Source organism: Heloderma suspectum, chromosome 1, assembly GCF_057233095.1.
Source record: "Heloderma suspectum isolate Gila_16-S chromosome 1, 16-S_ref, whole genome shotgun sequence".
In the NCBI taxonomy this organism is placed as follows: Eukaryota; Metazoa; Chordata; class Lepidosauria; order Squamata; family Helodermatidae; genus Heloderma; species Heloderma suspectum.
Genome location: NC_139458.1, coordinates 48,156,606 through 48,181,183, shown reverse-complemented (window position 1 = coordinate 48,181,183; position 24,578 = coordinate 48,156,606). Strand labels below are relative to the sequence as shown.

Genomic DNA, 24,578 nt, shown 5'->3' with positions numbered 1-24,578 from the left:
TGCAAGAGAAGTAATTGATGATGGATACAGTGGATTCAAGGAATTCATTCACAGAAGTGTGGAAAATTCCACAAAGAAACCAAGAGAAAGACGTTGATGTAGCTCACTTTAATTTGTGTGATGATTATTAAAATATATGTTGTGAAAAAGTTGTCATTTTTTACTATGGTGTCTATTTACATAGGCTCACCCTCTCAGCTCCCTGAAAATTCAAATCCAATTCCCAGGGGAAACACAGGTGTTAACCTGTCATCTCCACAGTTAGGACCCTCCCCATGCAGACCTCTTCAGCTCCATTGTCATGAGGCAACTGCAAAACTGGGAGAAAAACAACATGTGAATGTTTGCCACAGAGTGGTGAGATCAAATAATGGGATTGTTGTTGTTGTTCAGTCGTGTCCGACCCTTCGTGACCCCGTGGACCACAGCACACCAGGCCTTCCTGTCCTGCGCTGTCTCCCGGAGCGTGCTCAAGTCCATATTCATTGCATTGGTGATGCTAATAATGGGATATCCCTCATCTATTTCTCACTGTGTCGTTGTCTATCACACAATCACCACCGCAGAGTCATTGTCACTTTCTGGAATATCCCCGGTGCCTCTCATCCAGCCACTGACCAGAGGCAGACCTTCTTAGCTTCAGGAATGTGCCTCTGGTCCAGGGCTGAGCCCGTTATTGAAAATTCTTCCCAGAGCTGATAGCACTTTGCATGACCAGAATTAAAGGCGAGCCGAGGCGTCTTCCAGAAACTTATTTTCAGCGCTGGAACTTAGCCCGGAAGAAAGTGAAGTAAGACATGGAGACAAAGGTGCCTTTGAGCACGTACAGAGTGCCCTCCCCACTAAGTAACAACCATCAGCCCCAGACATCTGGGGGTGGGGCTGCAGGGGAGAGAGAAGGTGGCTAAGTTGCAACGCAAGCAAGCCGAAGCAGTAAGCAACGGATCAAGACCCTCCTCCCCCTTCCGGGCGTCTTTCCCCCGCCGGGCTCCAACCACAGCAGCCGCCGGCCCGGGCCGTGCGGGGGTCGCTGTCCCTTTAACTAGCCACAGCCGCCGGGAGGAGACGCATGCGCAGGGAGCGTTTGGCGCCGGGCATGGGGCGGTGGGGAGACCCGGCGGTGGCCGCCCCTGGTGCAGCCCCCGGGCGCTGAAGCCCCAGCCGCGCCGCCGCGCCGGCCCTTCCCTGCGCTCGGGGCTGAGGCGCCGCCTGCAGGGCCGGCAGAGCGCCGCCCTCGCGCCTTGTTCCTCGCAGGCGGCGGCGGCGGCGGCGGCAGCAGCAGCAGCAGCAGCAGCAGCAGCATCTGCCGCTGCCCAGCCGGCTCCTCCTCCCCGTCCAGCGGCAAAGAGAGGCGCTGCCTGCGGGCGGGCCTTTGTCCCTCCGCCTCGCCCGCCCGGCTAACGGGCCTGACTGGGGGCGAGGGAGCGCGCCGGCTCCCTCGCTGCCTCCAGAGCGCCGCCGCCGCCGCCGCAGCAGCCCTCGCCCGCCTGTCCCCCCCCCCCCCGCATCCCCGACCAGCCGCCTCCCTTTCCCGGCCGCGCTCGCGGCATTGTGACCGGCTCTGAGCTCATCTGCCTGGCAAGCGGGCGAGGTTTGGGCTGCACCGAAGGGCGCCCCCGGGGAGGCGCCTCTGCCCCACCCGCCTCCTGGTTGCGCCTGCAGCCTCTTTTGTTTGGCTTCCTTCTTCTCTCTCCGCTGTGTCTGGGCAGAGGGGCTGCACGTCTCCAGGGGCCCGGGCTCGGCTGGCTGGCTGGCTGGCTGGCGCTCCAGCTGTTCTTCGGCTTTGCCCTCCTGCCCTTGGGATGGTTTCTTGGACCTGCTGCTCTCACAGTTGGCGATGTCCCGCTAGGTGAGCTAGATAGATCTTGCCTTCGGTCGGGATTTTAAACACGCGTCTCTCTCCTCCTCCTCCTGTCTCTATCTCTCCCCCCCCCCCCCCAAACGAACCGTATCATTGTTCTGCCGCTGCAGCCTTGAGGGAGAGCCACCCGGGTCTTGTTTTCTTTAAACAGCCACAATCTCTCCTCTTTCTCTCTCTCTCTTTCTCTCTCTTTCTCTCTCTCCCCTTAACTCTTTCTGAGCTCCTCTGGTAAGTTCTTGAATCAACAGCCTCTTGTTCCAGGCTGGAGAGTTTGAAAGATCAGAGCTTGATGTTGCAGGGTTCTTGGGTGAATGAACCACACCCTTTTTGTGTCTGTCTGTCTTAAAGGGCCTCCTCTGTTCTCTAACTGCTATGTCTTCAGCAGCCCTGGTTCTGACTCTGGCAACCTGAAGAGGCCCAGAGGGAGCTGTGCTGCAAGTGGCAGAAGGTCAGCTTGATGGATGCCGGGATGCCGGGTGGCAAAGCGGATGGTGGCAGTAGCAGTGCTGCCGTCCAGCGGCGGTCTGAGGCCAGGGAAGGGGCGGCACAAAGAGACGAAGAGCAGGAAGAAGAGGGGGATGAAGATCTCCGAGATGGCGGGGTCCCCTTCTTTGTGAACCGAGGAGGGCTTCCTATCAATGAGGCCACCTGGGAAAGGATGTGGAAACACGTGGCCAAGATCCATCCCGAGGGAGAAAGAGTTGCTCTGAGGATCCGCGGAGCTACGGACCTACCCAAGGTGAGAGGGCTTTGTGGAGAAAGGATATTTGAGGAAAGTGAGTGGTGGAGTTACTGGCCAGACCTCCAGTGAGTTGGTGAAAATGGCAAAAAATATGTATCTGGGATTGGAACCACGCAATGCTAAGATACTAGAGTGGACTCTGATTTATAATGATGAATGGATATGAATCGCAGATGCTGGATTCTGTCTCTACACACATAAAATAGGATAAGCGAAAAGTGTGTGTGTGTTGGTATGTGACTGTGGGAGATCTCTATTGGATTTTTCTATTGGTTAGACCAATTAGGGTATTCAACCACAGCTCACCAGAATGCAGCATCCTTGGAACATATTTGGGAATGCCACCTATTCTGATGCGGGGGGGGTGGGTGTATGTACCCATATTGGCTTCAGCAAAATGCCCTGCCTACTGCATATGAGGGACTGAGGTGATGCAAGTTACCTTTGCTCGCACTCTTGTTTTGAACAGCTTTGCTAACATGTTTAAATAGCCCTCTGTAACGCTGAGAGCATATGATGTTGTGACCCATGCCAGGAAAAGAACTGAATTGTGTTTATATCACTGTTTGTAGCTATCTAAAACACATATTGGCAGTAATTTCCAGAAGGATTGTGTGAAATAGTCATAACTACCTGCAAGAGTAGGGGTTTGAAAAGGAATAGGTCTGAGGAAGCAAAATAGCATTAGGAAAAGCTTCTCTATACTTTTAACACTGGACTAAACAGGCTAGTAAGGTACGTTTGGTACCTACAGATGCCTAACAGCAGGTTAAGTTACAACAACTGTAGGATGTTTTAATCCTACTCCTTACAGGGTTGCTTAAAACCTGTAAGGGAGCAATCCTATGGCGCCTAGACATTGTCTGAGGGGTGATAGGATACTGGGGATTCCCTCCTCCAAGGTCGGAGACAGTGCTCCGACTTCGGAAGGGGGAGTCAGAGATCCGACCCTGACCCCTCGCAGCTGGCGTGGAAAGAACTGTGCCAGCTACCCTCTAGGATCAGAAAAGCAACTTCAGAGAGGGGAAGAAGAGGTCCTTTCTGTGGGTGGGGAGGGGTGGAGATGGGAGAGGCCAGGATATGAACTATCCTGAGGCCTCTCCAGCCTCCTTCCCACCCACCCCCTTCAAAGCACAGTTGCGACACAGGTGAAGAATGCAGGGCAGGAGGACAGGGAGGCAAAGATCACCTCTGGTGCTCCTTCCACCCTACATTGGATGATCAGAAGCTTTCAAGTTCGGGGGCTTCTGATGATCAAGGGCACAATTGATAAGATTGCTCCCTAAGTGTCTTTGTAGGATACTTAAATGTTGCAGGACCATGCTAGATATGTTTCGCCCATTGTTCTATGGGTTACTGCAATTCCATAGACTGCTTCCTGCTGCGCTTGGAAAGCTTGGCTCTTATTTTTCTAGACTCGAACGGATGGATTGGCTCTGAGAACAAAATAGCCACACTGCAACCACATAGGATAAACCAAGGATCACTCTTACTTCTGTGTGGTTGAAGGTGTCACTGGAATTAGCCAGCACCCCCATTTAATCCAGGATAAGAAAAGTAGCTGTCCTAATATGTTGTAGCAAAAAATAACTGTAGCAACTTTCAGAGCTAACACATTTATTGTCATATGAACTTTCATAGGGTTGACATGCATGAAGTGACCTGGAAAATAAGTTGGTAGGGAAGTGAAGGAAACTGAGCTGCAGAAGGCTTGTTGTTGCCAACTTGTATCAAACTTTGTGTAACATTTTAAATCTCAGTGGACAGAGACGAATCATGAGCAGCAGGAACTTGATTGTCCTGTTCTCCTTGACAGGGTTGGCCATTGGTCTAGGGCAGATGGGAGCAACTTGTGGCCCTCCAACTGTTTTGGTCTACAACTCCCATCAGCTCTAGCCAGCACCGCCAGTGGTGAGAGATGATGGGAGTCGTAGGCCAGAACATCTGGAGCGCCATAATGTGCCCACCCCTGGTCTAGGGAGATTGCTCAGAAGGACATGAAGGAATTCCTGTTGTGCACCATGGTTGGAAAAAGTTTCACTGGTGGTTGTTACATGCTTATATCTATGCCAAAGAAGTGGATTCAATGGGTGTTGATGGCAGACTCTTCCACATGTGGCAGGGAGAGGGATGATTCTGCTTTTTGCTCCAACTTAGTGTACCTACACCACTTCCAATACAGTTTGTATGAAACACAGAATTAGCCTGGTAAGGGATACTTTAAAAATATCATAGTGGTATAGGCCAATGGTTTATGTAATCCAGAAAGATCTTGCTTCTGGCTGGTGGGAAGTAATGCCAGATGGTTCAGTTGAATGGGCAAAGGGAGGTAGCACTCTGGGGAGAGGAAGAACAGATGGGAAACTATACTACTAAAACAGGGATGTAAAGTGGACTCTGCTTCATATAGATTGTACCTGCTATTAACAACTGTCTTGTACAGGGCAAAAATACTATCTGACTGCCATAGGTGGTAAAATAATGAAGGACCCATTTATGCATGTAGACTTCAGTAAGGAAGCTGATTGAAAATTCAACCATGTGGCAGCCCATGCGGTCCTGGCAGTTTTAACCACACCACTGCAAACCCCTGAAAAAGACGTGTGAAGGTGTGGTTGACATGGCCAGAGCCACTATATACAGTGGTGAGTGAAAGTTCGTGAACCGCTTACGACTGTCACATATTTCCAACTGAAAATGTTATTAGATCTTAATCTAACCCCATAATCCTAGATAAAGGGCAATAGATAACCTGATTAAACAAATGACACACAAAAATGATGCTTTTTCAACATTTTTCCATGACTGATTCAACATTTAATATCCATGTGTGAAAAAGTTAGATTCAGTACCTGGTGGCACCCCCTTGAGAGCCAGTGTGGTGTAGTGGCAAGAGTGTTGGACTAGGAGCTGGGAGATCCGGGTTCTAGTCCCCACTCAGCCATGGAAGCTCACTGGGTGACTTTGGGCCAGTCACAGACTCTCAGCCCAACCCACCTCACAGGGTTGTTGTTGTGAGGATAAAATGGAGAGGAGGAGGATAATGTAAGCCGCCTTGGGTTCCTTGCAAGAGGAAAAAAGGCGGGGTATAAATGCAATAAATAAATAAATAAATTGAACAGCCATGACGTCAAGTAAACATTTCCTGTAACTGTTGGTCAGTCTCTCACATCAGTTCTGTGGAATTTTGGCTCATTCCTCCTTTCAGAACTGCTTCAGCTCACTGACATTTGAAGCCTTCCTTGCATGATCAGCTCACTGCAGGTCCTGCCACAACATTTCGATGGGGTTTAGGACTGGACTTTGACTAGGCCGTTCTAAAACACGAAATGTCTTATTCTGCACCAATGCTTTTGTAGATCTGCTTGTATGTTTAGGAGCATTGTCTTGTTGCATGACCCACTTTCAGGTCAACTTCAGCTCATGGACAGATGGTCTGACATTCTCCTCTAGAATCTTCTGATATGCTGCAGAATTCATGGTTGCGTCAATGATGGCAAGCCGTCCAGGTCCTAAGGCAGCAAAGCAGGCCCTAGCTATCACATTCCCACCACCATGCTTGACGGTTGGGATGAGGTTCTTCTGTTTGAATTTGGTGTTTGTTTTTTGCCAGACAGTGTTTCTCATTGAGGCCAAAAAGTTCTACCTTTGACTCATCTGTCCAGAAAACATTGTTCCAGAAGGCTTGGAGATCACCTATGTGATCTTTAGTGAACTTCAGACAGGCAGCAACTTTCTTTTTAGAGAGCAATGGCTTCTTCCTGGCTATCCTCCCATGAACACCATTCTTGTTCAGTCTTTTTCTGATCATTGAATCATGAACACTCACATCAGCCAAGGCAAGCGTGTCCTGCAGATCCTTGTTGGTTCCTCTTGGGTTCTTCCTGGGTGATGTGCCAGTTTGTTCTTGGAGAGATTTTGGTAGGACAGCTGCTCCTGGGTGGAGTGACTGTGGTCATGAACTTTCTCCATTTGTAGACTGTCTGACAGTGGATTAGTGGAGTCCCAAATCCTTAGAAATGGTTTTATAACCCTTTCTAGACTGATGAGCAGCAATAACTGCTTTTCTGAGATCCTCAGAGATGTCTTTTGACCGTGGCATGATGTGTTTCCACACATCTGTATGGTGAAGACCAATCTCACAAAGTTTCTGATCCTTTTATAGGGTGGGGCCACCTAAACTCACCCCTGGAGATCATAGAATCATAGAATAGTAGGGTTGGAAGGGGCCTACAAGACCATCGAGTCCAACCTGAGATCTACCTAATTACTTAAAGATCTACCTACTTACTTAAACACCTGGTTCTAATGATCCCCTGTAACTGAGCTGATACAACCAGGGGTTCACTTACTTTTGCACAAACCCTGACTCTTAAGTACTCATTGTTTGCCTAATTTATACATGGTTTTATTTCGCAAGACATGGAATTGGTTAATATAAACCCTATTGGATATTTAGAAAAATACTGGTTTTCATTCATGAAGGCTATCATGGTAAAACTACAGAATTTCCATAATTAGTATTAGGGTTCACAAACTTTTTCTCACTGCTGTACAAATGAATGGTTTACCACTTGGCTCTGCCTCTGCAGTTATGTTTTCAAGTGTGTTTTATGTTCCACCAGCTACTTGTATGAATGAGAAGTAAGACTGATCTTTATGCTACCTGCCTTTTCTGTTGGCCATAGTGAGTTTGTACTGGCACATCTGGTATGATATACCTAGCTCTCGTTAGAGTGGCTGTTCTTAAGTAAACCTTTAGGTTAGAGGCTCAGTTTTGTGGTCCAGCCATTTTCTTCCACACCAGATTGGGCATAAGGGTTCTAGTACCAGAGGAAATTGACCCATCATAGTTCTTTTCTGGGAACTAGTCACTGATACCATTGGGTGACCTCATGACATGGCTTAGCATTGGGCACATGCCTCATTGCTGGAGGTGGGCATGAGGTCCCCAGCTGTTACTATGTACAATGGGATTTCCAGGTCAACTGGAGGCATAGATACTAGTGCAGCCCTGTGCAAGTGGCAGCCACAGCCTGCATGAAATGGTAGGGCTGGCAGGGACTCCCTGATCCAACTCGGGAGCTGCTTTGCAGCTTCCGAGGCAGGCCTAATTCAGCTCGGGCAGATTTGGGGGGCCCTGACCCACCTTGGCTCCGAACCCGAAGCAGGGTTCAGATGGTGAACCCCACTTCGGGTTCCCCCTGACGCCCCCGCGCAACCTCCAGCTCCTTATCTGGGCCGCCACCTCCTCCACTGCCGCCACCTTCTCTGCCGCTGCACCACCACCTTCTCTGTTGCTGCTGCTGCCTTCTCCACTGCTGCTGCCTTCTCTGCTGCCACTGCCATCTCCTGAGGTCTTCTTGCAGGGAGTCGCCATTTTTAAAATGGCGACTCCCTGCAAGAAGAGTTGCCGCGCATCCAGGCCTCAGGAGATGGCAGCAGCAGCGGGTGGCGGCGGAGAAGGAGTGAACAAAGTGCATTTCAGAGCTAGACTGGACTATACTCCATTTTCTGTGCTACCTAAGGCCACATTAGAGGGGCATGGAAACACCTCCTCTATCTGGGTGACTTTATTCTTGTGCATTCTTGCCAAGCTTTGTTTTCCCATGATGCTTTGGGATTTAGTGCTCTGCTATCTGAATGTTGAGAGCAGACTAGACCTGCCAAATCCAGTTCCAAAGCCTAGCAGTAGTCTTTGTTTTGTAGACTTTTCAGGTCTGGATGAGATCCAGTCCACAGCTCTCTGAGTCAAACATGGGGGTCTGACAGGTCCTGTAGCCCAGTGCCAGGAATTCTCATACAGATTTATGACGGAAGGTTGTGTCTGCATTGTGAAAGCTGCATGGGCGTGGCTGAAGTGTGTTTGCTATCTTGCCTCAGAGGCAGTACGTGCGCTAGATCAGAGGTGGGCAGGAAGTAGATCTCTGGGAAATTTGCAGCAGATCAGCAAGAATTTCTAACACTATTTTTATAACAATAGCAGCAATAAATGATGCTAACTGCTCAAAATCATACTGTCAAAATGAAGAAAGTTTGGGGTAACCGGGGCAGATTTTTGTGTGGGAGGACTCTGACCTCCTTCTAGCGCCTCAAAACAAATTTCTGGGTTCAGAATTCTTTAATTAGATGTGTAAGTCTTTTGCATCCGGCACTGGTTGGTGCTTCTCAGAGTTCTAGTAAAAAACTACAACAACAAAGGAGATCTCATGAAGTTTCCCCAGCCTTGCACTAGATCAGCGCTTTGCAAGTCTTCTACAGAGTGGCCCCCCAGTAAAGCATTGTCTCTGTTGGGGACCCTCTAAAGACTGCCACCCCTAACCCATTTTTGTTGCATCCCCCCTGCCCCCCATTCTCTCTGTTGGCAACCTACGGTGAATGCACATATCCGATTCAAACGGTGACCAACTTATTACATGCAAGCTTCCCTACCTATTTGCAGGTATTACCTGGATGTGATAAAACCAGCTCTCATCACAATAGCTGGCTTGTGATGGAAACGTCAGAGGAACAGACTATCTCATTGTAGCTGTGACCATCACATGGAAAAACATGGTAGCATGAATCCACCTCTAGTAGCTCACGGCTCGAGACGTGCTGTTTTCAGGAGTGATTACAGCAGCTGGTGGACTGCAGAGCGCTTGGGGGTCTCTTCTTGGCTGAGTTTACTGCGTAGTCATAAGCAAGGCAGTCTACTTGTCAAAACTCTCTTTAGAAGGGGATAATGGCCAAGCAAAAATTTATGTTTCCTTTTAGCAGTCGCTTAGAGCAATTAAAGCTTGTTCTCTGGCATATTTTGAGTAGAAGAAATTGCAGCAGGGCAGTATCCCAGCAAAGCATTAGCATGGCTTATCAGTTAGCTCTGAGATAAGAGGGACAGATTACTGTCTCTCACCCCGCCCCCTCTATCTCTAAAGGAAAAGACTGGAGTCCTGGATACAGAGGAAACCTTAACCCAGTCTGGGCTCCAGGCCCAGGTCTGTGTATACCGAACTCTTCATCAGCCTAATTGGTTAAGTGACGGGCTAGAATCCTCCACATTTTAAGTGGTCTCCATTACACTGTCTGGGAGTATTGCATATACCCTAGAGGTAAAGCAGATGGGAAGCAGCAGCAGCCTCTGCTTTTTCCAGCAGATAAAGGAGCAACTAAGTGAAGTGTTAATTGCAATGGAGATGGGGCCAAAATCTCTCTCTCTCTCTCTCTCTCTCTCTCTCTCTCACACACACACACACACACACACACACACACGCACACACCCACACGCACACACCCAATTGGCCACCAACTCTTAGCATTTGGGAGATTGTTCTTTTTTCCTTTTTCTTTGTGTATGGTGCCCCCAGCCCACCCCTGCTTCTATTTGCATGTAGTTTGATTCATTGGCTTGAACAATCTCATATTGATTTTTTAAAACTTTCTGGAATCTCCCAGTCATTTCTCGCTTGTGCAACACTTGTGCCTTTGTTATCAGGGCTTTGCAAACCCCCTAGTTAAGTGCCTGCACTGCATTTCTAGGAGCCCATCCAGCTCCATGACTTTGCTTGGCAAGTACATTTCAGCTCTCTTTTTTTTCCTGTGTGGACTCCTACTGGAGAAATGAATAGCTATTAAATGTTGCAACCACCTGATACCATCCTCCTTGTATTCCTTCTACCTAAGAGCTACTCTCTGTGACGGCATTTAATAACACACAGGATAGTTTAGTATGCATACGTTTCAGACACAACTTGTGTTCTTGAATATTTCCAAGTTCTGCAACCCTAGGAATGGATGTTGTTGCCCTCATGCTTTTAAATGCCTTCTGCTGAGAGTGGCTGAGACAGTACTAGCTGGGTCTCTTACATTGTACTTCATACAGCGCTCAGTTAAACTATGGAATTATTTATCACAAAATATAGTTATGGCCACCAACCTGGATGCATTTAATGGGGATTAAACAAATCCATAGAGGATAAGGCTATCGATAGCTACTAGACATGATGGCTAAGTATTACTTCTAGAACTGAAGGCCAGAAATATGCCACTTGCTGGGATCACAAGCAAGAGGGTGCAGTTGCACTCATGTCCTTCTTGTAGACTTCTCATAGGCATATGGTGGGCCACTGCTGAAACAAAATGGTGGACTAAACAGGCCTTTGGTCTGACCCAGCATGGCTGCTCTTCTGTTCTTAATGTTCCCACCAGAAATGAAATGTGTTCCTTAGAAGGAGCTTCCATCCTTTTCACATATCTGCATGTTACTAGGGATGGATGAATCTGTAAGTTTCACTTCCTCCCAAATTGGATTAAAAAAAACAAAAACAAAACTCAAGTTCTTTTCATCCTGTTTATAAAGAAGTTTGGGAAGTTCTTTTTTTAAAAAACCAAATTAAATTCTTGCCCACTTCACCAAATGTTGAATTTTTCAGTGAATGTTATGGCTACTTGCTACTTCTTAAAGTCTACAGTGTGCATTTTCACTTCTGCTGTGGTTGCTTTCACAATAAACTTGTGAAGTAGCCTACTATTATAGCTACATCACTTGTCCTGTATATCAATGCTTCTCTCCATTTCGAAGAAGTTTTGAAACCATCAGACTTTCCTCTTAGGGATCTGAACATGGAATAGCAAACTCTCTCTCCCTCTTTCTGCATGACGAACACCAGGTGACTAGCAATAAAAATGGGCTATTTCATGGATGATGATCTAATGTGCCTTCAGTGTTGTCTCCGGGTGCAGGCCCTGTATGTAAGTTGATGTCTGTTTGATGATCTCTTTCCTCCTCCTTCCCCTCCCCCCCACCTGTACAGATTCCCATACCAAGTGTGCCTATGCTCCAGCCATCCACGCCTATCCCTGAGCGCCTGGAAGCTATACAGCGCTATATCAGGGAGCTTCAGTATCCTTTCAGCTTCTGCCAAATCACCAAGGAATGAAAAGGGAAGCAAGACAACTCCCCTAGCTTGACCACAAGAGAAAATCTCTGAGTGCTTGGTGCTTTAGCCAAACTGGGAAGTGAAACTCCCTCCCTGTTTGTGGCAGCCTGTGGTTGTGCTGTGTTATGAGTTTCCTTTTCTTTGTTCCCTTGTCATCCCAACATCAGCTACATAAGCAAGGCAAACGTAATCCATTGCAAGCTTCCCTCTCTCTGGCACCAAAAATGCAATATTCAAAAGGCATTTGAATTGATGCCTGTCTTGATTCGTGATCGGGGACAGTAAGGAAGATGTCAGGCTTCTCTTCCTCAGCTTTGTCAAGGGAGAGGGGCATAGTATTGTGGCGTTGAATGCTCTTGGCCAGCCTTCCCCAACCTGGCGCTGGCCAGATGTATTGGACTGCAACTCCCATCATTCACAGCCAGCATGAGGAAGGCTGCTCCTGGCTCTGCTGAAAGCCAGCTCTACATTCCCATAATTACAATTGGCATCAGATTGCAGCTGGGGAGGAAAGATATAAATGTGGTACTGATGAAAAATGCCCCCCCCAGCCCCCCGCACTATTAATTTTTTAAAAACAACAACACTGAAATGGTTTAGACTCCCATCTAGTTTGGCCCTGATTGCACACTTTCCCTGTTGACTTCTTCATGCTGCTGATTCTTTGCTTGCTGGCACCAAAGTATTTTGTGAGTGTGGCAACTGGTTTCTTTGATGTGATGGAGGCTCCCCAGGCCAAAGGTGGGCTGCACTGGAGGTGGCTCTCCACCCGGCCAGCTCTTCCAAGCTGCGTGGCCCTTAACTCCTTGTTCCCAGGTACAATCATACTGGGACACAGTTCTTTGAAATCAAGAAAAGCAGGCCTTTGACTGGGTAAGTACTATCGCTCCAACCTTCTCTTTTTTGGAGCTTCCCTTCTCTGACAGCTCTTCCCTTTCTGAGTTGGGCAAAAGGCCCAGGCTGAGCTCTGAGCTGGCCAACATCAGGCCTCCCTAAGGAGGCTTGGTACAAAAGCTGAACTCTAGGTTGGATGCAGCTGCTCAGAGCTATGACTTGTTGCCCTAGCCCGAGAGCACACTTCTCTTCCAGCTGTTGGAGGATCCATTTCAGCAGCACTAGCAAAAGTATGCATGTTAACCAGTAAAGGAGCAACTTGGGCTTAGTGATTACACCCTGGATTCACAGGCCTTGCATAGATAGTCCATATCCTTCTTAATAAAGGCCCGTAGTGCTCCAGGATCCCCGGGCTCATCCAGCATAGCATACCCTGGACCTCAGCTGTAATTGATGTCTTGCTGATAACAGGAAGTGTAGATGGAGGTACACATTCTTGATTCTACGTGGCACCCATGCAGCAAGACTAGAGATCTCTTCAAGAAAATTAGAGATCTCAAGGGAACGTTTTGTGCAAAGACGGGCATGATAAAGGACAAAGAAGGCAGGGACCTAACAGAAGCAGAGGAGATTAAAAAGAGGTGGAAAGAATACACAGAAGAACTATACAGGAAAGATCTGAATGTCCCTGATAGCCATGATAGTGCGGTCACTGAACTTGAGCCAGACATCCTCGAGAGTGAAGTCAAGTGGGCCTTAGGAAGCATTACTAACAACAAAGCTAGCGGAGATGACAGTATTCCAGCTGAGCTATTTAAAATCCTAAAAGATGATGCTGTTAAAGTGCTGCATTCAATATGCCAACAAATTTGGAACACTCAACAATGGCCGCAAGACTGGAAAAGGTCAGTTTACATTCCAATTCCAAAGAAGGGCAACGCCAAAGAGTGTTCAAACTACCGCACAATTGCGCTCATTTCACATGCCAGCAAGGTGATGCTCAAAATCCTACAAGTTAGGCTTCAGCAGTATGCGAACCGAGAACTACCGGAAGTACAAGCTGGGTTTAGAAGAGGCAGAGGAACTAGAGATCAAATCGCCAACGTTGGCTGGATCATGGAGAAAGCAAGAGAATTCCAGAAAAACGTCTCTTTCTGCTTCATTGACTATGCTAAAGCCTTTGATTGTGTGGATCAGAACAAACTGTGGCAAATTCTTAAAGTGATGGGAGTACCAGACCACCTTACCTGTCTCCTGAGAAACCTGTACGAGGGTCAAGAAGCAACAGTAAGAACCAGACATGGAACAACCGAGTGGTTCCAAATTGGGAAAGGAGTACGACAAGGCTGCATATTGTCACCCTGCTTATTTAACTTATATGCAGAGTACATCATGAGAAACGACGGGTTGGATGAATCACAGGTCGGAATTAAGATTGCCGGGAGAATTATCAACAACCTCCAATATGCAGACAATACCACCCTAATGGCAGAAAGCGAAGAGGATCTCAAGAGCCTCTTGTTGAGGGTGAAAGTGGAGAGTGCAAAAGCTGGTTTGAAACTCAACATTAAAAAAACGAAGATCATGGCATCTGGCCCCATCACTTCCTGGCATATAGAAGGGGAAGAAATGGAAGCAGTGACAGATTTTACTTTCTTGGGCTCCAAGATCACCGCAGACGGTGACTGTAGCCATGAAATTAAAAGACGCTTGCTCCTTGGGAGGAAAGCTATGGCCAACCTAGACAGCATAGTAAGAAGCAGAGACATCACCTTGCCGACAAAGGTCCGTCTAATCAAAGCTATGGTTTTCCCAGTAGTAATGTATGGCTGTGAGAGCTGGACTATAAGGAAGGCTGAGCGCCGAAGAATTGATGCTTTCGAACTGTGGTGCTGGAGAAGACTCTTATGAGTCCCCTGGACTACAAGGAGGTCAAATCAGTCAATCCTAAAGGAAATCAACCCTGACTGCTCATTGGAAGGACAGATCCTGAAGCTGAAGCTCAAATATTTTGGCCACCTAATGCGAAGAGAAAACTCTCTGGAAAAGACCCTGATGCTGGGAAAGACTGAAGGCAAAAGGAGAAGGGGACGACGGAGGATGAGATGGCTAGATGGCATCACCGATGCAATGAATATGAACTTGAGCACACTCCGGGAGAGAGTGCAGGACAGGAAGGCCTGGCGTGCTATGGTCCATGGGGTCACGAAGAGTCGGACATGACTGAATGACTGAACAACAACAACAACAATTCCACATTGTGCTTGGTAGCCTGATGTGAGGCATCTAATAACAAGAATGGGAGGAACAGCATTGTATTGACTATATTAGGCACTATTCCAAATATATATTGAGAATGCAATCTGGCTTGGAAGATGAATTGTCTTTGAGTCACTGAAGGGAAATTCTGAGTCAGCAGTGAGGGAAGGAAGAGGGATAGGATGAGGAACTGAGTCTGAATCTAACACATGGCTTCTCCTCTGTCCTTGTGTGATTAGATCATTCTTTCTCCTCCTGTTTTGCATCTCTCCCAGCCCATTCTCTGCTTGACACAACCCATAACAATAACACAATTCTCTTGCTGCTCCCCTTGTCTTGTCCCAATAGGCTGATGGATCTGGCCAAAGAAATGACAAAAGAGGCTCTGCCAATCAAATGTCTGGAGGCTGTGATTCTGGGAATGTATCCTTTTCTCTTAGATGCGTTCCTGTTCAAACGCAGTAGTTTCAACTCTGCTGTTCTTGTACTCTGGCATTTGAGCCCACTATATATCATGTACTGTTACACCCGTTAGCAAAATGCATTTGGGTAGGTATTATTGATTTAAAATGACCTTTTTTAAAGGTTGCCTTTAAGGGTAGAAGTCTCTCATGGTGGCATACAAGATAAAAACAATACAAAATATGCAAAAACAAAAAAGAAAATCAATACATGTTCAATAAAATACTATAAAAACAGATAACACCAATAAAACCTGCCTATGGAAAGGCCAGTGAAAGCAAGTGGGTCTTAAAGGCCTTCCTGAAGACCAGCAAAGGAGGGGCCTGACGAACGTTTGATGGAAGCTGATTCCAGAGGTGTGGGGCCATCACTGGAAAACTCATGAGCTCAACTGCCCTTGGTGGTGTGCAGGTGAGAAGAGCCTCTGCTGATGACCTCAAAGTGTGGGCAGGCTACAGGAGGAAGCAGCCCTTCAAGTAATTAGATATTACCTGATTTTCCTCTCTTTTTGGACAGGAAGGATACATAGAGAATAGAGGTGCCTACTTCCATTTTGCAGGAGAATTAAATTTAACAGTCTCATTTTATGCATAATGTTTTCCTTTGCCCTGTTCTAATAATCAGGGAATCCCGTCTGGTGTGTGTGGACCTATATGGCACAGAACTCTGACCCTATCTTTCTTGTAACAACTAGTTTTCACCCTCTCAGGGATTGAAAATGTTTTAAAAATGCCAGTTATTGTTTGCGGGAACATAGAGATGTTTTTGTGACGCTGCATGCTTGCTGCAGGAACTTGCTTTAAACCCTCTGGGTTGGTCCATCCAACATGTGTCCAGGCCCGCGGTGTTCTGTGTAAGCTTCTTCAGAAAATCATACAAGGAAATGTTGCCCTGCATCCTGTGGCTTGTCACTATTTACATTCCGCTTCATGGTTGGAATGAAAGAGAAAAAATAAAGGTTTATACTTCTGTGCAGTTTTGCAGGATGCAAGTCATGCATTGCTCTGCTTCCTGGACATTGCACTGCCTGCTCCTTCATTACCAAAGGCCACACTTCATGCCTACCTTCTGGGAAGACGAAGTTATACAGGAGTGGTAATGTAGAAAGTACTGGGTCAGTGAGGGACAAAGGTGAAATGAATGGCTGTTCTTGCATGTCTGTCCACCTGATATCTCTAAGATCGTGTTTTATTTTGGTTGCTTCTGGAACATTGACCATATTCGGATGATCATATCTTGACTTAAAAAGCTGAGATATGAATAAGCTTTTTACCACATATGTAGCCCCTTTGTGTGAGCTGTCAAACAAACCGGGAAGTTTTCTATAGTGCCCCTGTTTTTGTCCGAACCAGAAAACTATGCTTAACAACTTTGGAACAAGCCATGATATTAAACCACAGTTTGAAGGTGCTTTAATAGACTGGCTTGTTCTGAAGCTGTTAATTATAGTTGCCTGGTTCTGGCAAAATGGGGAAACTATAGACTTCTGGTTTACCAGCTTGCGCAAAGGGGCAGTGTGTGCAGGAAAAAGGTTTGTTCGTATCTTGGCCTAGTAAGCCAAGTTATGATCATTCAAACTCTCCCATTATGTGTACACTGCAGTGTTTTTGTCATTACTGACCCCCACCCCTGGTGGAGGTAATACAGTAATTGACATCAGCGATTCAATCTCTTGCTCTCTGACTTTACAGTACCTGTAAAGCATTTGAACTTGGATTGGAAAAAAGGTACCTTAAGATGCATAGCCCCTTCATGGATCACTGCCTTGTTGTGGCGAAGGGGCTTGCGTAACTCAGTGAAGCCATAAGCTATGCCGTGCAGGGCCACCCAAGACGGACAGGTCATGGCGGAGAGTTCTGACAAAATGTGGTCCACTGGAGAAGGAAATGGCAACCCACTCCAGTATTCTTGCCAAGAAAACCCCATGGAACGTATCACAAGGCTAGATGCAATGAATATGAACTTGAGCACGCTCCGGGAGAGAGCGCAGGACAGGAAGGCCTGGCGTGCTATGGTCCATGGGGTCACGAAGAGTCGGACACAACTGAACGACTGAACAACAACAACAAAGATGCATAGACTCAAAAGATCAAACATCATTTGGTGCCTGTTTAAGGGGCTACTCAAGAGGGCATTCCATATTTTAAGAACAGGAGTACGGATCCTTGTGTGTGTCTAAGGTGTTCAAACGATGGCAAAAGACCATCCAGGAGGGCCTCCCTAGGCAAGGAATTCTACTACTTAGGAGTGGCTTCCTCTTGTGTCCCAGCTAATTGCATTTCTGAAGTTGGGACATGGAGAACCAAATGACCCTGGTACCAAATGAGAACCTGATGCTCCAAAATGCTGCTCAACTACATGATGTGGCATCACTTAGAGAAGAAGGTCCCTCTAGAGCAGACTTTTTTTTTTTTTAGTGGCTTGTATTTTCAGATGGGGTAAATGAGGTTTAGTACCTAGGTGTCCTGTTTCAATGCTGGCAAGGGCCTTGGGTAAGGTGTAAATAGTCCCAGGAGTAGAAGAGAGAGAGAGAGAGAGAGAGCAGCCAGTTCAGTCCAGGGTCATGCACAGGAATTCCAAGGAGGTTTTGCAGAAACAGACAGAGGCAAGGTCAAAGCAGTCCAGAGGTCAGTCCACAAGAGTCAGTTTTATCAAGAGTTAAGGCCAGTCCGTGGGTGTCCAAGAGGGTGGTCCAGGTAGATAGCCGAGGGTCTAGGAATCTGCCAGGTCTGGTATCTTGAAGTAAAATACAGCGGTTAAGGCACTGTGGTTTGCAGCAGAGAGCTGCCTTCGGCTGTGCTGATCTAGAGATGGTCGTTAATCAGCACAGCTGGCTAATTAGGTCAGCGTGTTGCTTTTAAGTGATGCCCCATGCTGTGACTTCCTTTTTTTCTTTTGCCACTTGTGTCTGATTCTACAGTGTTCAGAGGGATGAATTATCTCAGGCTCTGCTTCCAGCATTTAGGGGAATTCAGGAACTGTTCAAGAGGGACCAGGTTGCTCCTGTAACCGTTCCAGGGGAGGACTATCAGCCAAGGCCTCCTGTTACTCGCCTCGCTCTGGCTGGGACCCATTGTGCTGGCTCTCCCCTTCCTCTTCCTCAGACGAATCCTCCTCGAAACAGGGCATGACACTAAGTCTACCTATCTAAAATTATTTCTAAGCAGCCTTTAACGGTAGAACCCTCTCAAGAAATACCACACAAAGTGGACACAGTTTTTTTAAATCCATAAAACATATTTCAATAAAATCCATAAAAACAGAGATTGACAATTAAAATCAACAAAAACAAAACTTACCAATAAATACCAATGGCCCAGAATTAAGGGAAGGCCAGTGAAAACACACGAGTCTTCAGAGCTTTTCAGAAGACCTGCAAAGAAAGGGCCTGACAGACCGCTAATGGAAGTTGATTCCAGAGGTACGGGAATCAACCAGAGGCATGGTACCTCGCTGAAAAAGTTGAACCTAACCGATAGAGTCTGGCTAAGATATTGCAGGAGATGTGGAGAAGGGTCTTTATTGATGGTTTCCTCTTTGTTATACTGCCTCTTTCCTGAATACTTTACCATTAACAGTTACCTCACCAACAACATGCCAACACTGGAGCGTTTCCCCATCAGCTTCAAAACCTACTTCTCAGGGAACTACTTCCGCCATATTGTGCTGGGAGTGAACTTTGGGGGCCGCTATGGGGCGCTGGGCATTAGTCGGCGTGAGGATCTCATGTACAAGGCGCCCACCTTCCGCACATTGAGTGAGCTGATCTTTGACTATGAGGAGGCGTACCGCCGCTGCTGGCACACCCTAAAAAAGGTGAAGCTTGGCCAGTGTGTGTCCCACGATCCACACAGTGTGGAGCAGATTGAGTGGAAGCACTCTATCTTGGATGCGGAGAAGCTGGGCCGTGAAGACTTCCGCAAGGAGCTTGAGAGGCATTCCCGTGACCTGAGGCTAAAGGTGAGATTGCCGGAGGAGCTGAGCTGATTTAACATGTGCTGTTTATTCATGCTTAATCTTGTCTGCTGGGGCTATGCCTTAAATCCAAATGCTGTTGATTGAATTGAACGTTCAACAATGAAATGTGTATGTCACCTGTCAGGGCAAAGTCCTGAAGAGATTCTTGTGTCCACTGCTAGGCAGAAGCAGTTGGGGAGGGAGGGGAGAATTATTGCGTGTTCCCTCAGTGGTCCAGGTCTCAGATTGGGGTGGGAAAACCAGGGATGCTCAGGCTCACTGACATTACATCAAACTTTACATCAAAGCTGGGTTTGGCTCATTCCTGTTTTAGTTTGTGACCTGTTTTTTGGTTCATTTGAATGGGAAAAGTTGCACATTTTTCAAACATGGTGCATTTTTCAAGTGCACATTTTGAGAATGCAAACATAAGTTTGGGTATTTGTAAACATTTTGGAGAACATGCGCTTGCATTCAGGGTTGTAAACAGGGCATTTTTGAGTGGTTTGTGAACCGAAATGAAATTCTCATAAGAACATAAGAAGAGCCATGCTGGATCAGATCAAGGGTCCATCTAGTCCAGCACTCCGTTCACTCAGTGGCCAACCAGCTGTCGATCAGGAACCCACAAGCAGGGCATGAGCGCAACAGCACCCTCCCACCCATGTTCCTCGGCAACTAGAGTACATAGGCTCACTGCCTTTGGTTATGGAAGTAACACATAGCCATCAAGACTAGTAGCCATTGACAGCCTTTTCCTCCAGGAATTTGTCTAACCCCCTTTTAAAGCCATGTAAATTGGGGGGCCATCACTACATCCTGTGGTAGCGAATTCCAGAGTTCAACTATGCGCTGTGTAAAGAAGTACTTCCTTTTATCTGTCCTGAATCTCCCACCAATCAGCTTCATGGGATGACCCTGGGTTCTAGTATTTTGGAAGAGGCAGAAAAAAGTCTCTCTATCCACATTCTCCACACCATGCATAATTTTGTACACCTCTATCATGTCTCCCCTTACCCTCCTTTCTCATACATCCCTAGTCCCAGATTTGCTTGTTGACCTCACTTTTTTGCCAGTGCAGTAGCAACAACATCTTTCTTGCTCCTGTACATATATCACGTTGGGCAGGGCCAGCCCTACCATGAGGCAGAGTGATTCAGCTGCAGTGGCAGCCCCCTGGCCATTTCCCTCTCTTGGAGGGTAAGAGCTGTGCATGCCGCACAGCCTGTCTTGCTCTTCCTAAACTAGCCTGCTGCCTTCGGGTGCAGTGGAGAATGCGATCATGTCACTGTTGGATTCTGCATGTGGAATGGGGCGGGGGCATCATCTTGTTCTTGTCTCAGGCTACAAAATGTTTTGGGCAGAGCCTGTAGCTGGGATTTGGGCCGATATCAGTGTGTGTGAGAGACAGAGCCGCAGAGGTGGAAGGGACCTCCAAGGTCTAGTCCTCTCCCCCTGCCAATGCTGGAGGAAGAGGGAAAGCTGCATTGTGTGGAACACCCTAACAAATCACACATTGCAATAGGAGACATGCAGCATCCATGATAGCTGGTGCAGCAAAGCGACCAAGGGTGTGAACCCTGACATCCCCGGTTCCAGTCTTACCTCAGCCATGCTCACTAGCCCAGCCTTAGATAAGCCACTACATTCTCATGCCTTAGTCCCCCACCTTGCAATACAGAGATAATTCTGCCATACTTTACAGGTTTGCTGCACAGATTGATATAACGTGATTTGGGTATTCAAAAGGGGCTCTACAAATGCTTGGCATTAGTACCCGTTGTAACCTCCTTCTCCTTGCTCTTAATTTTTGTTGCATTCTTCCCACACCTCCTAGGAAGGGAAGTAACGAATGGCTAGTACTGCTCACTGTTATTTTCTTTCTCCTCCCAGATCAGCAAAGGAACGGGGCCACCATCACCCACCAAGGATCGGAAGAAGGATGTATCATCCCCACAGCGAAGCCAATCCAGTCCGCATCGTCGCAACAGCCGGGCAGAGAGGCGGTGAGCACACAAAGCTGTTTGTTCTGCGAGGATGACCAGTCTTTATGCGTGATTTTTGTCCCCCGCATATCTCAAACTATAATCTTAATGCACATAAGCAATGCATATTTTGACCCCTGTGAGTTGAGGCATATTTTACATGATTGTACTTGCATCTTTTCAGTATACACAACACCTTACTGCTATTTGAGCGACACCTCCCTTTCCTTCCGCTTGGAAGTTGTGAATTTCGTTACAGTACCCACCAGCTCCTTCAAAGGTGTTCTTCTCTGAGTAGGGCCCTCTGTCATACAGAGGAATCCTGTGCCTGTTTACTTGGAAGTAAGTCCACTGGGTTCAGTGGGGCTTACTCCCTAACAAGTATGTTTTAGGACTGGTTGGAACAGACAGCTGCATCCACCCCTTAGCTGCGCAAATGCACAAAGGCCTCCACTACCCGAGTTCTCAGTGCAGAGCAGAAAAACAATTCGTGCCCAGTGCAAAGAGACCATCTGCGCCTATCGCCCCCTGGCATGGGCGGGGTTATCTTTATGCTAGGCTGTGAAATGGCACGCTCAGAAATGGCAAGAAACTGACCCTGCTCGGGCCCTTCTCCAAGGCATCACACGAAGTGGAAGACAGTCGCCATGCGCTGTGCTGAGTTAGTTCCTGCGTGTCTCGGAGGTACTGACTGAAAGTGGTGATAAGCTGCTGAGCCAAATCAAGACTTTTGGGCCTCTACCTGAGTTCTGTCCAGAACTTATCCTTGAAGAACATTTGGGATGGCTAGCTTACTAAAGATCCCTATAAGAACACACGAATAGCTGGATCAGACCAAAAGCCTATTTAGTCCAGCATTCTGTTTCCACGTTGGTGAAGCAGGTGCCCTTGGGAAGCTGGACATGAGCCTGCAGTAGCACCATGTAGGATGTTGAAAGAGGGGGTGAAATACCACCCCACAGTTGGGGCAGTCTCTTTAGAGAACTTTCCTGAATAATGGCTTTCCATTGCATATAATAGGAGGAGCCGTAGCTCAGTGGTAGAGCACACGCTTCGCATGCAGAACATCCCAGGTTCAATTCCCAGTGTCTGCAGGTAGGGCTAGAAAAACTCCTGCCTGAAGTCCAGGAGAGCCATTGCTGCCCTTCAATATCAACAGTACTGGTCTGACTCAGCATAAGGCAGCTTCCTATGTTCCAGCGTTCCATTTCACTTACGTTTTCTCTTTTTGTCACCTTCTAGGCCATCTGGAGAGAAGAAACCTACAGAGCCCAAAGCCATGCCAGATCTTAATGGCTACCAAATCAGAGTGTAAAGAATCCCTTGCCATGTGTTGGGCCACGGGCTGGACACCGTTTCGACTGAGTCTGCCTGCAGGGTACACGGTGTAGGAAGGACAGTGGGCGGGAAGTGCTGACTTTCTCCAAGGTATTTCCTGCAGTTCTGCCCCCAAAGCAGTGTCCTGCAGATGACAGGGTGTCCACTTCTCTGACTTACATGGGGAGATGTTTTTAAATCCAGCAACTAAACAAAAACTCTTAAAGTCGCAGACCTGCCAGTCGGTGGTTCAGTGTTGTACAGTATTGATAAGGAAAGGAATCTTTCACAGAGTAACAGTGATGCTGCAGGAGCTGGGATACTTTTAACTTTTTATAGCCCCTTAGAGGGCATTTACCTCCTTTCTTTGCTTCTGAAGGAATCAAGCTAGCCTGAGGCCTCGGGAGGAAGAGAGGTGGGGCAGGGAATCAAAACAACTGATCCTGTGGAAGATTTTCTGAATTTGTACCTTCGGAGAATTTTAATATTTTTTACTAAGGTGGAGAAAGGGAAAAGCAAACCATATCTTTGCAAATGCCCTAAAATCACCAACTTGATCCTTGTGCTTCTGTTTCACATGGTGGAGTGCCTTGTAGGATGAGAACCCACTCCTCCGTTATGCAGCTCCAGCGGCAAGCTGGCGGGTTCATTCCCCAGGAAGCAAGCTTTTATCGGAGGCTGCGCCGGGGGCTCCTGCGTGATTGAGTATGGAAGCTGAATGAAGGGCACTGTTGCCTTAATGGCCGAGTCATGGCAGTTGTCCACTGTGAAGCATTCAAGAGAGACCAGGTTTCCATCCCTTCACTTTCTGGTGCTATTCTGGTGTTGAGTGTATTAGTAGAGCATCATAGCCGTTCAAATGGCAGTGGAATGGGGGAGTAAAGAGCAGATCCCTCTGGCTGGACTTCATAAACCAGGAGTGCAGAGCCTCAGGCCTGGAGACTAAATCTCCCCCTCCCAGGGGGCCAAATCTAGCCCCCTGGGGTTCCCCAGACAGCTATACCTTTTCCCCCGGCCCGACCCTCTTTCTCCCAACCACCGATTGTTTTGTGGTTTCCCTGCTTTTTGTGCAAGTTCCCCCCATTCTAAGAGGTTGAAATGCCTCTCCTAAGGCTCAGTTACTGGCAGTTAAAGCTTTAAGCTAAAATATGCTGGCATTTTTTGTATTGGCCCCACCCTTTTTGCCTTCAGCCTCGTCCACCACTAGAATGCGGCTCCCAAGAGTTCCTCACATTCAAATGGAATTCAGATGGAATGTGGCCCTTGGTCTGGAAGAGGTTCTGCACCCCTGCCATAAGCATTTCTCCCTTTTGATGAAAAAAGATGTCTTGTTCTCTTTCTAGCAACACAGCCCTTGCTCTTTCTCTCTGCCAAGGTGAGCATTCATTCTTGCTATGAATTCTTGCTAAGAATGCTGAGGATCCTAGGGTGTGGTCCAGAGGCTTTTAGCAGCAGAGTGGATATCCATGCATGAAGGGGGCTCAGGCCACACCACATACTGGGATCGATCTCTTGTGCCCCTTCTAGTTTTTCAAAATGCTTAGAAGTGGAAGGTTTTCTGTGACTCATCTGGACCAAAATCTTGCATTGCCTTTTTCATGGTCTTAAATTTTTAACAGTAAATCTGCACCTTTGCATCCTTTTCACTTAGACACCTTGTCAATTAAACATAGCGGTGGCTGCTTTTAGCAGAAGCCAAACCTGGTTACTGCATGAACCTGTCTCAAGGCTGCATCTGCACCCCCTTATCACCAGACTGGTTGGGGGTGGGGAGAGGTGGCCATATGTGTGATTGCACAAACCTAACACTTCCCTGAAGAGGGAGAGAACCCTGCAGTGTCCATGCATCTGAAAAGTATGGTCTGGAACAGCAAAGGGACAAAAGTGAAATGCAAGGAGGGTTAGGCTGGCTGCATGAAACCTGCTAAGTGAAAAGGAGTGTGGTGGTCTTCCCAGGCAGAAGTTAGATCTGAGAAACATGAGAGGTTGCTGTGGGGAACAATAGTCTTCCTCATCCCAGTCTATTGGCTCACTCTTGCTGGGACCAATTGGCCATGGAGTAGTGCATGCCCTACAGTGGCTGAGAATGCTGAGAGAGGTAATGATGTGCCAAGGGGTCATGTATTATGAAAGGGTAGACCAGAGGGACCTTAAAACAGGAGTGGGCAGAAGGTAGATTGGGATCTGCTGGTAGATCTCGGGGTGATTTGCAGTGGATTTCCAAGGTTCGCTGACGCCCAGTG

At 47.4% G+C, this 24,578-nt stretch overlaps 1 protein-coding gene across 1 annotated transcript; it reads left to right on the top strand.

Annotated features, from left to right (window-relative positions):
* Nucleotides 1-1,067: 1,067 nt before the first annotated feature.
* VASH1 (vasohibin 1) lies at nucleotides 1,068-23,976 on the top strand. The gene is made up of 8 exons (XM_084841817.1): nucleotides 1,068-1,849; nucleotides 2,247-2,600; nucleotides 11,396-11,484; nucleotides 12,338-12,394; nucleotides 14,963-15,037; nucleotides 18,655-19,036; nucleotides 20,927-21,039; nucleotides 22,261-23,976. The coding sequence occupies exons 2-8, from the start codon at nucleotides 2,319-2,321 to the stop codon at nucleotides 22,331-22,333; spliced, it is 1,071 nt and encodes a 356-aa protein (XP_084697943.1). The 5' UTR covers nucleotides 1,068-1,849; nucleotides 2,247-2,318; the 3' UTR covers nucleotides 22,334-23,976.
* Nucleotides 23,977-24,578: the final 602 nt, after the last annotated feature.

Bases quoted from the DNA above. Each gene is read 5' to 3' on its own strand.
- VASH1 (XM_084841817.1), top strand. From the start codon at position 2,319: ATGGATGCCGGGATGCCGGGTGGCAAAGCGGATGGTGGCAGTAGCAGT. The intron at 11,485-12,337 runs GTATCCTTTCAG...CCTTGTTCCCAG, and splicing joins CGCTATATCAGGGAGCTTCA to GTACAATCATACTGGGACAC. The intron at 12,395-14,962 runs GTAAGTACTATC...TTGTCCCAATAG, and splicing joins AAAAGCAGGCCTTTGACTGG to GCTGATGGATCTGGCCAAAG.